This window comes from Phyllostomus hastatus, unplaced genomic scaffold (assembly GCF_019186645.2).
Source record: "Phyllostomus hastatus isolate PE091 unplaced genomic scaffold, TTU_PhHast_1.1 phas_scaffold_182, whole genome shotgun sequence".
Taxonomy (NCBI): domain Eukaryota; kingdom Metazoa; phylum Chordata; class Mammalia; order Chiroptera; family Phyllostomidae; genus Phyllostomus; species Phyllostomus hastatus.
The window spans coordinates 20,648,570-20,663,077 of record NW_025334013.1 but is presented as its reverse complement, the minus strand read 5'-3'; the positions used below and the strand labels follow the sequence as shown (position 1 = coordinate 20,663,077).

The window sequence follows — 14,508 nt, the reverse complement described above, 5'->3', positions numbered from 1 at the left end:
CGAGGCACCCCGAACGGCGAAGTGGGCGGGCAGTCGGCGTCTACAGCCTATCCAGACGCTGGGAGTCGCTCCCCGGGAGCCGAGGCGCGCTCTCAGCTCCTGCCCCGACACGGCCTGGGGCGACTTCCTTCGACTGAGCGCGCGCGCGCGAGCTCTTGGTGGGCGAGCCCCCGCCCGGGATCACGTGAGCGTTTAGTTCGCACTCTCCTGGGGGCAGCCATTTTCTTAAAGACTGTTAGGCTAACACCTCTTCAAAGTCCTCAGATGAATAATCTAGGTCTAGGATAGATTCTGGAGTAGTTACCGACTGGGGCAGGAAGAAAAGGCTTCTATCACTCAGACTTACGAGTGTCTAAGTCAGGTATTACTTATTCCTAAATCCTCCAATTTGTTTTCTTAGTACTTAAAACCATTTATGCAGCAAACCCAGGAAGTCGGGTATGGACTATTTAAAGATTTCTAGAACCGCCGAGTAGAACGGAAGTCTTAAGGGATGAAGTACGCCAGAGACGTCCCGGTGCTTTGAGGATGCATACCAAGGGGCGGGGTCTAAATCGGAATTTGTAAATCAGGGCCGAAGTCCAACTGATGAAGGGCGGAAGTAGAGTGTCTAGCTGCAGTCATGGCGCAGGAAGAGGAAGATGTTAGAGACTACAATTTGACTGAGGAGCAGAAGGCGATCAAGGCCAAGTATCCTCCGGTTAATCGGAAGTACGAGTGTGAGTAGGTGGCTCACTTCTTTCATCTCCTCTCCTTGCCCGGAGCTTCCGGTCTCGTTTACCAGTTTTCCCCAAACGGTGTTTGGGACATGCTTCCGTTTCGCCCTGTGTTGTGGTCTCATTTGTACTTGTGCGGGGAATGCTGAAAGACAAAGCCACCCGGTCTGTGAGAGTTCGGGAAACGTGGGCTTCCGCTTTTACAGTCCTTTGATATTTTTCTACATATGCCTAATTGTATTTATTTTGTGGGAATTCTCTTCGTGTGTTAATTCTGAAGATAACCTTATTTTCAAGCGTTTCAGTGATTGTCACCCCTTGGTATCGCCAGCAGTGGGATAGTGTGTGGCTAGTTTCTCCCAAACTCATGATTCTCTCACTTAAAAACAGTTTTTAAAAATTACTTTTCGTAGGTCCTATATGTGATTCAAAATTCAAAAAGCAAAACAAGAATGTATTGAAAAGTTTTCAGAGCTTATCCCAAGCAACCTAGTCTTCCTCACTTGATTCAACCTGTTTACATGCAAAAGACGTTCCAGAATTTACTTTATTCATCCGGTATCCAGTTGAGGCACATTTATAATATTTTCACTATTTTGCTGTTAGACACAACTCAGCTGGGAATACACTTGTACATCCATTGTTTTGCACATGTGCAAGATTATCTGTAGGTTTTGGTTCTAAAAGGTACATTGCTTTGTCAAACATATGTGCATTTTTAACTTCAAAATTATTGCCAAATTGTTCTCCATTGAAGTTGTGCCAGTTTGTCCACTCAGTAGCATGGCATGAGTGTACCTCTTGCCTCTCAATTATAACATTCAGTAAAATGCAGTGCGTAAGAATGAGAGGAAAAGTAAAAAGTAGTTTGTTTATTGTGCAGAGAAAACCTGTTGCTTAAAAATCCTGGCAATATTTTTTTATGTTATGCATCATGATTACATCTGTGGAGATGACTGTGCATTCATGTAAATTACTTTAATCTATTTACCCATAATTGTGTCTTTGCTTTCCAGGAATAAATCCTACTTGGTCATACTGGATTTTAGTTGCCAACATTTTGTATAGAATTCTTGTATTGATGAGTACATTTGAAGATTTACTTGGCTTTATTAGATGATTCATGCCTCGGGCAGCATCCCAACTAGCAAACAGAAGGAAGCTCTGAAAAGTTGTATAAAAAAGAAGGTTTTTATAGGCAAAAACTGGCTTGACAAAATTATTAGCAAAAGACAGTAAGTGATTGTTTCAGGCAAGGGCATCTTTCTTAGGGGGAAAGGCGGCAGGGTCTTGCCAGGCAGATTACCTCACTAGATTGAACAGGAAATTTCAGACTGATTGGTTTAAGGTCACATTCCTGGGTAGGGCTGAAATTAGTCTTGGTTTGGTCCTGAAGCCAAGGGACTTAGTTCACCCTGGGCCTGTTTTCTGTTTCTTTGTCGTCTTTTTTTTTTTTTTTTTATTAATATACTGAGGCCTGTTTTTCCTCTATGACTCAGTTTGGTTGTCATCCCATTCATTCAGCAATATTTTTGAGAACCAGTTGTGTATAAGGTGCTGAGCAGAAATTGGGAGTAAAAGAATGAGCCAAGCAAATATAGATTATCCTTAGTTTTCTGGTACTTAACGTGTTAAGTCTCGTTTCGTATGGAAATTCTTACCTGCACCTCTTAGTCTAGATTCTGTTCTCTCTTATGTTCTCCTATCATAGTTACCAGCATTGCAAGGAGAAGAATTTCCTGAGACACCCCCCCCCCCCATGGGAAGATGAGGCTTTGTGGTATGGTTTATTGATGATGTAAAATTAAGGGGATTGCCCTCTTGACTTCCCAATGTCTCATCTCCATCCATTTCTCCATGGAGAAGTCCAATCTTGTCCTCAGCAGAGCCAAAACAAAAGCCAGTTTCCAGCATTTCTGCTCCATATTCAAGTCCAGTCCAGTGTCCGGCCAGCTTAGCGTGTGTTTCCAGCTGCAGCCCACTGCTGTGCTGCTACGAAGCCCACATGGCTATGAAGAGAGGACATGCGAATGCACGGGACAAACATGGATTTCCAAATGAGGCAGCACTCTGTCCCTTTGGAGCCTGCAGGTGGCTGCTAAGGTCATGAGGCTGCTAAGGTCACAGGGCTACGGAGAAAGAATGCACTACAGGATGGGCAAGAGAGGAAGAAAGTTCGTTGTCCCCCTGGGGTTATAACCAGGAGCTTGGGTTTGGGATAGACCAGGTGCTTTCTCAAAGTGACCAATCAACTTCTCAAGTTTTCATGGGTTTTGGATGGGTTTATACCGCCTAGTTAGACTGACAGGCCTCTGTGGTCAAGCCCCCCCCCCCCCAAAAAAAAATCCAGTATGGGAGGCAGGGGACTGGAGGACTGTTAATCCCCTCCTGTTTTAAAGGGAGAAAGGAATGGAGGGAGAAAATGGAGCTCAGTAGACACCAAGAAGTGAAAATTTTAAAAAGTTTGGGTTAGTGTAAACTCAGGCCGGCAGTGTTTGCTAGCTGGCAGTTGCAAAGTTAGGATTCTGTCCTCCCACGGAGACAGTCCTTCCTGGTGATTACATTTCAAAGGAATGGCTCTGGAGTCCTTGAGAAAGACACTTCTGAGCTGTAACAGATAAAATATTTACAACGTAAGTCCTTTTTAGTCAGTGCTCTAAGATAGGGAGGTCAAGGGCTTGTGGTCAGGTGCTGGCCAGAACAAACAGTAAATTCTTCTGGCTGTGTTGCAATTTCTCAGGCAGGCATCTTAAGTGGGGTATGGGTAGGGGTAAGGATTGTAATCCTAGGAAGGTGGGTGGCTTTAGGCTGCTAGAACCAGTGCACAAACTATGCCCTTCTCTTACTACAGAAGGGTTTGGATGGAGTTGTTAGGTGCTGCGAGTTCTGTAGTTTTCACTTAATGTTTTTTGAGATTCATGTTAATATAGTATTAAGAGTTCACACTTTTTTATTGCTGAGTAGTATCACATTATATTCCTTGGGGGGTTTTTTTGTTTGTTTTCTTTTTAATATTTTATTTATTTATTTTTAGAGGAGAAGGGAGGGAGGAAGAGAGGAAGAGAAACATCAATGTGCACTAGATATATCGATTAGTTGCCTCTCATATGCCCTGTACTAGGGACCTGGCCCATAACTCAGGCATGTGCCCTAGACTGGGAATCGAACCAGCGACCTTTCGTTTTGCAGGCCGGGACTCAATCCACTGAGCCACACCAGCCAAGGCATCCTTAGTGTGTTTTATCTGTTCTCTCGGCAGACATTGGGTTTTAATCCTGAGAAATAAAATTGCTTTGAATATTCTTATATGTCTTTTTGTGGATACATGCTTTCATTTCTCTAGGGTTAATACTACTCATTTTCTTTTAACTAGTTTGTCATCTCTGCTGGTCACGAGCCCCTTCATGCCTGAAATGTCTGAAGTCCCCAGTAATATATCTGAGTAAATTAGCGATGAGTTTGAACCTCGAGTGCCACCAGATGATGATGTATTATGGTGGAAAGTGCATTCAATCGAGAGTCAGAAGAATCTCAGTTCCAGTCTTAACCCTACCTCTGATCCACAGTGTAGCCCTGGACAAGTCATACGGTCTCTGGGTTTCAGGCTGCTTCTTGTGAGGGAAAGAATTATATTAAATGGTCTCTAAGACTTCCATCCTGAATATTCTGTGATTCTGAGTGGGAAGAATTGATGAAAGCTATACTACAAGTGAAGAACAGATGGAAATGTTGAGATAGCAGATCCAGTGGGAGCTTGCTCTAGTAGCTGTTGTCACTGATACTCCTGGGAGACCGTCAGGAAAAAGCTCATAATACATGTTGTAGAGTTGACTTTCTAAAACTGTTTAATCAACCAACTAGATCATCGAGGAGTTCTTCAAATGCTAGAAGTCACCAGATAAAAAACCTGGTTCTTGTTTTAAAAACCCCCAAAACTATTTTATCTAGGATTTGGCTAACTGTGCATGAAAAGGTGAAGCAGGGAAATCTGGAATTTCATATCTTTGATGATGATATAGTTCTAGAATTTTGATCATTCATACAGTAGATACTTGTTTTGTGAGGAAAAGTAACTAATGTCAGGAAATAACATTTTTTTAAATTGAGAAATTATGATGTATTAGATACGTTTTAGGTCACCTAGAAGACCAGCACCCCACTGCCTTCCGGAAGTTGTCATTCTTTTAAATGTAAATTTTGGGATTAAAAAATAACCTTTTAGCCCGGGCTGGCATGGTTCAGTGGATTGAGCGCAGGTCTGTGAACCACGGGGTCCTGGTTCGATTCCCAGTCTAGGGTACATGTCTGGGTTGCCGGCTGGGTCCCCAGTGCGGGGGTAGGGTGCAGGAGGCAACCACACATTGGTGTTTTCCTCCCTTTCTCCCTCCCTTCCCCATTCTCTAAAAATAAATAAATCTTTAAAAAAATAACCTTTTAACACTAATATACTAATATTATATCACTATTAGTTGTTTAGCCATTTACTTAATTTATATGAACAGAATAACAACTGTACATGCCTAGAAGAAATTTTAAAAATTAAAACTAACCCTTAATAAAACAGTTAACTTTTGTGTAAATGGATAGCAGAAGGTGTGATCTACCCACATTTTCTCTCTCCAAGGTTGGTGTCAGCAATGAACGAGAATTCTTTTCTTGTGATTAGCAAGTCCAGTTGAGTTACTCATAGTGTTTTCTGTTCTCTCCCTCAGATCTGGATCATACAGCGGATGTCCAGTGAGTACAGCTGGGATTGATGCCTTTGAAACCATGTGCTTAAATAAGAAGGCTGATGTTTTAATCTTGATGTCCCCAGTTTTAATTTTTCTCTTATTCATGGTCCTTTAGAACATGAAAATGATGGCTTAAAAGCACCCAGTTTCAGTGCCATTAAATTGATTGAAGGCCTTTGGTTTTGTATTTATCATACTGATTTTATTTTGACTTTGCAGTCAGGTTTCCTCTTTTGCAGTGGGTTATATTACACAGGGCATGAATGTATTTATTTCTTCAGGTTACACGCATGGGGAGATACTCTGGAGGAAGCATTCGAGCAATGTGCAATGGCCATGTTTGGTTACATGACAGATACGGGGACTGTGGAGCCCCTCCAAACAGTGGAAGTAGAAACACAAGGTAACCAGTTTATCTACAGGGACGATTGTTATACAAGCGTGCAGTATTCTACATAACTGCAGAATATTTTCACACTAAGAGCAACAAAAATGATTATGAACCTGTTCTTCCTCTTGCAACTTGCCTAAGAAATTCATTGTGCTTTTAAATTCAAACAAATTTTTACAGACGAGAATTATTAGACATCATACTATTATGGTTCTTTTCAATTCTGTGTAGGAGATGACTTGCAGTCTCTCTTGTTTCACTTTTTGGATGAGTGGCTTTATAAGTTCAGTGCCGATGAATTCTTCATACCCCGGGTAAGTGAGGATTTTTCTTTTCTTTTTTCTTTTCTTTTTTCTTTTTTTTTTTAACTGAGCATATGGGTTCTTAGTTAATATTTTAAAATGGCACAAGTGATTTAAAGTAGAACATGTGACATAAAACCAAGCCATACAGATATGTAACAATGATATTGATTTGTAGAGATTATAATGACCATAGGCTCTCCGTGGTTAACCTGAGTGTGCCCATGTATATGCCGTTTATATTTCAATCTCTTAGTACCTACTTGTCACCAATCAGGATTGTGCGATAAGAATGCAGTTACTGTCTTCATCGACACTTTTTATGTCTCCCAAGTTTGAGCTATATTTTTGTCCATTTGTCCCATTTGAAATTGAGCAGCTCTGCCATGTTGGCCTAAGTCAAAAAATTGGTCCTTTTAGTGTTTCCTTAATGTGACAAAGAAAAAGCCAAAAGGAGATTGCTTGTTGCCATCAACCTCTGGAAGGGAATACCTCTCCAGCATCACTGTTCTCGAGCACACGTGGCTCCTCCTTGCTCCCCTAATTCCTCACTCTCTCGCCCTTACCAGATCCCTACACACACCCTTCCAGCTGGGTCATTCGTCTTACAGAGTTCAAGTGCCTGCAGTATTACATAAAAATGGGCTAAGAGTTCTGTCTATTATACCTCAGTAAAGTTGAAAAACATAGGCTGAGAGTGTTTGAAATCTTATGTCATCCTGTTTTACAGAAAAATTCTTTCGACTTGTTTTTAGATTGTACTCCTCCCTTAAATATAAGAATAAAACATTATTTCCTTGAAGTATATTTATTATTCTATTTTAGTTAACGTTTTAATTTTCTTTGCATAATACAAGTTGTATGCTGTTACCTAGAAAAGGTGATAACCTAGACGTGTGTTTAGTAGATGGTCTGTAATGAACATTTCTTTTCAATTAATTTTTTTTTCTCTTTAGGAAGTAAAAGTACTTAGTATTGATCAAAGAAATTTCAAATTACGGTCAATTGGGTGAGTTTTGAACATTTTTTTAACTAGCAAGTCATGAAAGATGTTAAGTTACATTGGTCACTGGACTTAGCAGACAAAGTCAGAAGACCAATTGTATCTCAGTTGGTAGGGCTTTTTTCAACTGGTTAAGTAGGTTAAGGTTTGTTAGACACCTAGGAGGGAGAGCTCACTTCAGCTTTGGAGGACCAGAAACTTGTCAGAACAGACTTGATTTGAGTTGTCAAAGCTAACTACCTGTTTATTGATTTTTATCACAAAAAAATACATAATTGCTAGTTTGCCTTGATATATGCATAAAGCCTAGCTTGGTGATGGGAAACACTGATTTGTCATTTTTCATAGATCCTCACACCTGGACTCTATTCAAACCAGTTTCTTCTATTAAATTATGCTTTTCTTCCGGAGTTTGCTAACACTTGATTAGGTCACTTTGATGGCGCTTGGTGTTTCCCAAGTGTCATTAGTTACTCAATATCTTTTATGTTATTTTTATATAAAGCCTATCTTTTCCATTTTATGTTGAATTTTATTTTGTTTCTTTTTGTAAAGTGAGGTCTTTTATTAGCGCCACTTTTTTTGGGGGGGCGGATAGGCTTGTCCAGGGTACTTAGCTAATAAATGGTTGAACAAAGTTTTAAAATTTTCCTCTTTCTACTACTACTGCTTCTGCTACTGCGGTCTTCAGCCACGTTAGTGTTGAAGGGAGAGAAGACACTTAGTTCTAGCCACGCTCTGGGAGAGCGAGTGCCTTTGTAGGGCCTTCCATACACAGACATGGACATTTTTTAAAGTTATAAAGTGCAAACGAAGTTCAGCCCGTAGTATAGAATCTATTATTTTGCCTCATTTTGCTTTCTCCGGTGGGACATGGTATTTTATTAGTTGTGTATCCTTGAGTACAGTGACCATTTTGGACATGCTACCCTATTATGAAATAATATTCACTCGAGAGTGTTTATTGAGAATCTGTCTATGCACACTATATTAGAGCACATTTTTTTTTAAAAGATTCTGAGTAGCTGTGTCTGCTGGCAATTAAAATGAAATTTATAGCTTCTTACCCCTTCCACCTCTTGGCTTTTTAGTATCTTAACTACATTTGTAAGGCTTATTTTAAAATAGGTAAATGGGAGGATTTGGAGGGAGGTGGAGGGTAAGGGGGCATAAATGGTGACGGATAGAGAATTGACTTGGGGTGGTGAACACACAATACATTGTACAGATGATGTGTTGTAGAATTGTGCACCTGAAAACCTGTATAATTTTGTTAACCTGCGTCACCTCAGTAAACTTAATAAAAAGGAAAAAAACACAAATAAAATCTGTAAAGAGAACAAATAATAAATCTTGGACATCTTAATTATGCTTTCATTTTCCTTCTCAAGGTGGGGAGAAGAATTCTCATTGTCCAAGCACCCTCAGGTATGTTTCTACTCCAGTCGTTAAAAACATTTTATACTTCCTTACCATAAAGTTTGGTGTGTGTGACAGTTAACTTCAATGACTTCTAATAAATTGGTATAAAGTGATAAGCTTTTCTCAACTGTCTTTGACCTCTTTGAACACATTTTGTTAAAACGCTTACTTCACATACCTGGTTTGGTGAATTAATTAAAAGTCAGCAATTGAGTTTGAGGGTCAGGTTTGTTACTGGTTATTGTGGGACTTAAAAGTCCCTTGCCTTTTGGAGCTTTGATTTCTCCCTCTGTGATGAAGGTTGTGGACTAGATGTTCTCTAAAGGACCTTCTACCTCCTGAGCCTCTCTGTATTTGCCAGCTTGTATCTGTTGGAATTAGGGGTAGACCGAATTTTCCTGTAAAGGGCCAGATACTGTTTTAGGCTTTCGTGGGTGGAGCGATGGAAGAGCCACCCCTCACCTCTTGTGTTGTAACATGACAGCCGCATAGACAATACGTGAATGAATAAATGCGATTGTGTTCTGGTAAAACCTTATGGGCCTTGAAACTTGAATTTCATATCATTTTCACATGTCATGAAATATTTTTTGGACTTTTTCCCCCCAACCATTTAGAAATGTAAAAACCATCCTTAGTTTGTGGGACTGTACAAAAACAGATGGCGGGCTGGATTTGGCCTGTGATTTGTGGTTTCCCGACCCCTGTGTTCAGGTCAAGGAGATCTAAACAACTTGGAGGTGACTGGGAAGTGCTGGTATCATTTCGTCAACCACTGTATGATGAAATGAAGCCTGGTGCAGTATCTTCAAAAGAAAGAGAAGCATAGAATGAAGAGAAACAAGTAGTGGGGAGCATATGAATTAAAAACATTTTTATAATACAAATGACACATGGAGTTTTTTGAACATGTTATAATTGAGAAGTTTATTAGACATCCAAATGGATATGTCAGATAATAGGCATTTGTGTATAGAATGACTTGTTCGGGAGAGAGGTGTGTCTGGACATACAGATTTTAGGAGTCCTCACTGAATAGATGATTGTTTACAGTCATAGGACTAGATAAAGTTACCAAGGAGGCAGGGCAGCTAAGAGAGAGTAGGACAGAGGACTGAACCCCCTGGGGCATTAAGTTCGGACCCAAAAAGGAAAAGAGGGAGGAGGCGGCCTAGTGAGGGGAGCAAGAGAAGAGGGCAGCCCTGGAAGCCAGATTCTAATGCTCTCGAGGTTGAGTAAGGTAAGGACAGAGAATTGACCTTGAATTTACTAATCAGTGGAATGATGTAAATATTTGGGGGTAGGTCAAGAAGGACTTAGAGTTGGGAAAGTAGAGGCCAGTATACTGAGACAGTTCTTTTGACGACTTCGCAGAAAAGGGGAACATGTAATAGCTAGAGGGGTATGTGGCTAGTAAGGAATTTTCGTGCTTTGCCTTGTATTAGCTGGAAGGTTTTGTAGCACCATTGTATGCCAAGTGGAAATAATCTAGGATATGGGGAAAAATTGATCATGCTGCAGAGGGAGAGTGAATTTAGAGCAAAGACTTTGTTGTTAAGGGCTAGGGGTTGGGGGTCAGATAGAGTATTGAAGTGAAGTTGGCCTTCTCATAGGAGCAGGGACTGGCCATTGCAACAGGAGCAAAGGCTGGTGGGAGTACAGATACAGTAGGGTGGTAGATTTGGTGGGGGAAGGTGAGTCACTTCTTATTGATTGCTCTTGTGCTTTTCTTAGAGAACACAGTCGAGAGAGAGAGTGAGAATGAAAGAGGGAGGCTAGAGGTGAAGATGTGAAATTTCAGTTGCCTCAGAGTGAGAAAGGAAATTTGTGGTAAATGTACAATTGGATTACTGGTCATTGCCGAGTACCCTTTTGAGAATTGTGGAAGACTTTTAAGGTGCTACCAGTCTGCACGGCGTGTGCTGCCACAGGCAGAAAGTTGAGTTTGATTGAGGTGGTTGTTCCCCTGGGGTTTATGGCGGAGGGGAAAAAGCAGAGGCAGGTGCCATTCAGATCCGTCTGAAATCCTCGGATTTCTTTGGTGCCACAGAGCTAGCACATGCCAGCCCCCTGTTCTCTGGTGCATTTTGTGGTGAACAGAATTATTATAAAAGGAACTAAGAGAACATCAAATACTGTGTTTCTAAACTGGAGCAGGGCATTGTCATGTATGATGAACATGTGGGGAGAGAGCCCTCTAAGGTACAGTGAATAGTGGCAGCAGAAAGGAGAACAGACTGAGTTCCTAGAGCCCAGGTTACACTGCAAGGAGGAAGTCTCCAGAAGGAACCCAAGCAAATAATAGGAAAGTTTGTGTTCTTTGATTCAGTGCATTTGATAAATGGAAAAGCTGACGCCCAGAGAGGTCAGACGGCTTCCATACCCAGGTGGAAACAAAGCCAGGATTAGAGTTCCATCTCCTAACTCCAGTTCAGTGCTGTCTCCACTGTGCACATGTTTTTATTAGATCAATATGTAATACTATATCAATTTGATAACTAATTGTTTCACTGAGTTTTTAGTTTCTCAGAATAATAAAATTTTGACTTTCTGCCAATTGTTCTAGAGTTAATGATTCTGATTTCAATGTCCTTTTTGTCTTTTTCTCTAACCCAAACTTTAGGGAACTGAAGTTAAGGCAATAACATATTCAGCAATGCAGGTCTATAATGAAGAGAAGCCACAAGTTTTTGTGATCATTGACATCTAAGATACAAAAAACAAACGAACAAGCAAAGCCTCCTATGAAGAACTGTGTTTTCTCTTCCTTTTGAGAAGATATCATGATATAAATTCTACAGTATCTGACGATACATGATGATGTGCAGAACAGAAATTTTTGACTTAAAAGTGTAACTTTCACAAATGGAAAATCAAGGCATAGCCTTGGTTTATTAACCAAATATTCAAATGCTAAAAAATTCTTCAGGTGGCAAGTATGGTTCCTGATTTATTCCCTGCTGTGGCAGCAGGGGCTCACGTCCCTCCAGTGGAATGCCAGCACTCCAGCCTGGTCCCAAAGTGGATTGTATTGACGCTTCCTTGTTTTCCCATAAGAAAAACCTAATGCCCTTACAAATGAGCCCTTCCTTCTAACATGTAATTTTATATTAAAGCCAGTCTATTTATACAGTTAGAGAAGAACACTAGTGTGTGAGATAAACATCGATTGGTTGCCTCTCACACACTCCCAACCAGGGACCTGGCCCGCAACCCAGGCATGTGCTCTGACTGGGAACCTAACCAACGACCTTTGGGTTCACAGGCTGGCGCTCAACCCACTGAACCGCAGCAGCTGGGGTGGGAATTTTTAAAAATTTATTGGTTTTTTAAAAATTACCTAAGCTCTTTATTTCTAAGGAGACAGGAGTCAAAGAAAAGAACTTTAGAATGATCTGAACTTTTCAAAGTTGATGACTTTAAAAAAATGAAACTGCTTTGGTTTGATTTGCAAACTTACTCTTTTCATTAATTGAGGTATTCTTTCTTGTGATACAAGGGTTTGCAAAGTTTCTATTTATTCACCCAAACATAAGAAGAGATTGCCACTGGTGGTGCTAAATATTACAGTAGGCTGAACTTGACCTAAGAGGAAGAGATGGTGAGCTTTCCAAGTGTTCTGTCTGAGCACTGCATTATTTTCCCTGGGTATTTAAAAGAGTGGGACTAATGACAGCTAGGCAAAGAGCCTGTAGCTCTTCAAATTAATACCTAGCAGGATTGATGGGGTAGTGCTTCTTAACCTTCTTTAATCTTAGGCACATTTTGCAAATCTGGATTGTGACTCTCCAAGCAAAAAAATGTCTAGAATTTCTGCCTTTTGTTAGGATGAATTTCCAGATGGGGGGCGGGCTCTTTTTTTTCATAGACCCCTTTGCACATCATGGGCTACTTGGGGGGTTGATTGTGAAAATAAACAAGGGGGTACCGTGAGGGCAGTGGGAGAGCCACAACTGTAGAATAAGATCTCTAGGGATGGATTAAGCTAGGTAGTGTATAAACCTGACTAGGAGGAAAAGCACAGCTGTTTCTGTTACCAACAATGCTATATAATGGAGTTCAGTGAAAAACCAAGTCAAATGTTATGCAATACAAATTGTTTCTTTTTATTTATGATAAATATATAATTTTTCACAATTTTAGACATTACTTTGTTTTAAAATACGCCAAGATAGTCCTGGTTGGTGTGGCTCTGTTGGAGCCACGTCCCATACACGGAAAGGTTGCAGGTTCGATTCCTGGACAGGGCGCGTACCTAGGTTGTGGGTAAAATCCCTGGTCGGTGTGCGTGCAGAAGACAACCAATTGATGTTCTCTCTCCCTCCCCTCTTCCACACTTTACAAGCAATAAAAAAATGCTCTCAGGTGAGGATTAAATAAGTAAATATGCCAGAATGAACATTCTGCATGGAAGAAAAATGAGTATGTTACCCTTAATATGTGAAGTTGACTTTGTTTTTTTGCCCATCACATACCTTTTTAATATTTTACTAAAGTATAGTTGGCATGCAACTGTCCCCAGCTTTTTTAGGTTAAGAATCTTTTCTTCAAAATGTGAATTAGGCACAAATTAGGGTTGTTTTTTTTTTAAGGATTTTATTTATTTTTAGGGAGAGGGAAAGGGAGGGAGTCAGGGAAACATCAATGTGTGGTGCCCACTGAGGACCTGACTGGGAATCAAACCAGCAACCCTTTGGTTCTCAGCCTGCGCTCAGTTGACTGAGCTATATCAGCCAGGGCTTTAAGCATCTTTTTTTTTTTTTTAGTTTTTATTTATTTTTTGGAATGGAAGAGAGGGAGAGAAACATGGACCAGTTCCCTCTCGTGCTCCCAACAGGGAACCTGGCCCACAACCCAGGCATGTGCCCTGACCAGGAATTGAACCTGTAACCTTTTGGTTCACAGGCCAGCACTCAACCCACTGAACCACATCAGTCAGGGCGGAGCTGTGGAATTTAAACACTGCTGGGCTGACGTTTTTATTTTCGGGTTGTGGTTAATAGCACAAACTGGAGCCAGATCACTGGGGTTCTCATCCTTGCTTCCCCACTTATTTATTCTCCACTTTGGGCATGTTGTGTAACTTGCCCATGTGTCACTTTCCTCATTTTAGGTGGTGATGCTAGTATTTGTAGGGTTGTTGAGAGGACTCAATGAATACATACACATAAAGCTCTTAGGACAGTGCGTAACACAGTAAATGAGGGCTATTGTTACTGCAGCAAACATGCTAACACCCCCTTACTTTTCTCCTTAATTTTAAAAAGCCCACGGTGCTTGGTTAGGGGGTGTGGCCATCCTAGAGATAACCCCAGTTGTAGTCGGTGCCATTGTGCTAGAGTCTACATGTATCAGTAAGAGCAAACAAAGCCACTAGTCTCTGCTGCTCCCTCTCCTGCTTCTCTAGTGGTCCTTCCAGGATTAATCAAGTTTTCTTTCTAACATCCAAGTTGAGCATCTATTTTCAAAAACTGCTTATCCCATTATGCCAAACCAATTGCTCCTCCAATTATGGTTCCTAACTGATTCCCTTGATATGCACAGTATTAAACATTCAAAGGCTGTATCACATTGAGAATAAAAATGGACAAATTATTGGGCATATTTGTTTCTGCCTTTCTCATTGTCCCAGTGGCCAGAGCAGCCTACCCAAATGCACCGGCAAAGGTCATACCACATAACCTTTGATGTCTTTGCCCAGATTCTTTTTATAACTATTGAGGTATAATTCACATACTGTACAATTACCATTTAAAGGACAACTCCATGGTTTTTACCATATTCACACTTACACAACCAGGACCACAATCAATTTGCAAACATTTTTCCTCCTAAAAAGACCTGGCTGGTGTAGCTCAGTGGATTGAGTGCAGGCTGCAAATCAAAGGATCACCAGTTTGATTCCTGGTCAGGGCACATGCCTGGGTTGCAGGCCAGGTGT

The 14,508-nt window shown here is 40.8% G+C and overlaps 1 protein-coding gene across 3 annotated transcripts; it reads left to right on the top strand.

The window, feature by feature from the left end:
• Positions 1–193: 193 nt before the first annotated feature.
• ZBTB8OS (zinc finger and BTB domain containing 8 opposite strand) lies at positions 194–12,704 on the top strand. 3 transcript variants are annotated; one of them, XM_045859919.1, is made up of 7 exons: positions 194–361; positions 5,429–5,453; positions 5,731–5,852; positions 6,072–6,154; positions 7,099–7,151; positions 8,537–8,573; positions 11,191–12,704. In XM_045859919.1, the coding sequence occupies exons 3-7, from the start codon at positions 5,780–5,782 to the stop codon at positions 11,275–11,277; spliced, it is 333 nt and encodes a 110-aa protein (XP_045715875.1). In that variant the 5' UTR covers positions 194–361; positions 5,429–5,453; positions 5,731–5,779; the 3' UTR covers positions 11,278–12,704. The 3 variants fall into 3 exon arrangements, with proteins under 3 accessions (XP_045715875.1, XP_045715873.1, XP_045715874.1); XM_045859917.1 differs by lacking the exon at positions 194–361 and adding an exon at positions 370–719; XM_045859918.1 differs by lacking the exon at positions 194–361 and adding an exon at positions 591–723.
• The last annotated feature ends 1,804 nt before the right edge of the window (positions 12,705–14,508 follow it).

What these genes read in the sequence shown, in the direction of transcription:
- ZBTB8OS (XM_045859917.1), top strand. Translation starts at nt 623, where the DNA reads ATGGCGCAGGAAGAGGAAGATGTTAGAGACTACAATTTGACTGAGGAG. An exon ending in AGTGGAAGTAGAAACACAAG is followed by an intron (nt 5,853 to 6,071) that starts GTAACCAGTTTA and finishes AATTCTGTGTAG; the next exon opens with GAGATGACTTGCAGTCTCTC. An exon ending in ATGAATTCTTCATACCCCGG is followed by an intron (nt 6,155 to 7,098) that starts GTAAGTGAGGAT and finishes TTTTCTCTTTAG; the next exon opens with GAAGTAAAAGTACTTAGTAT.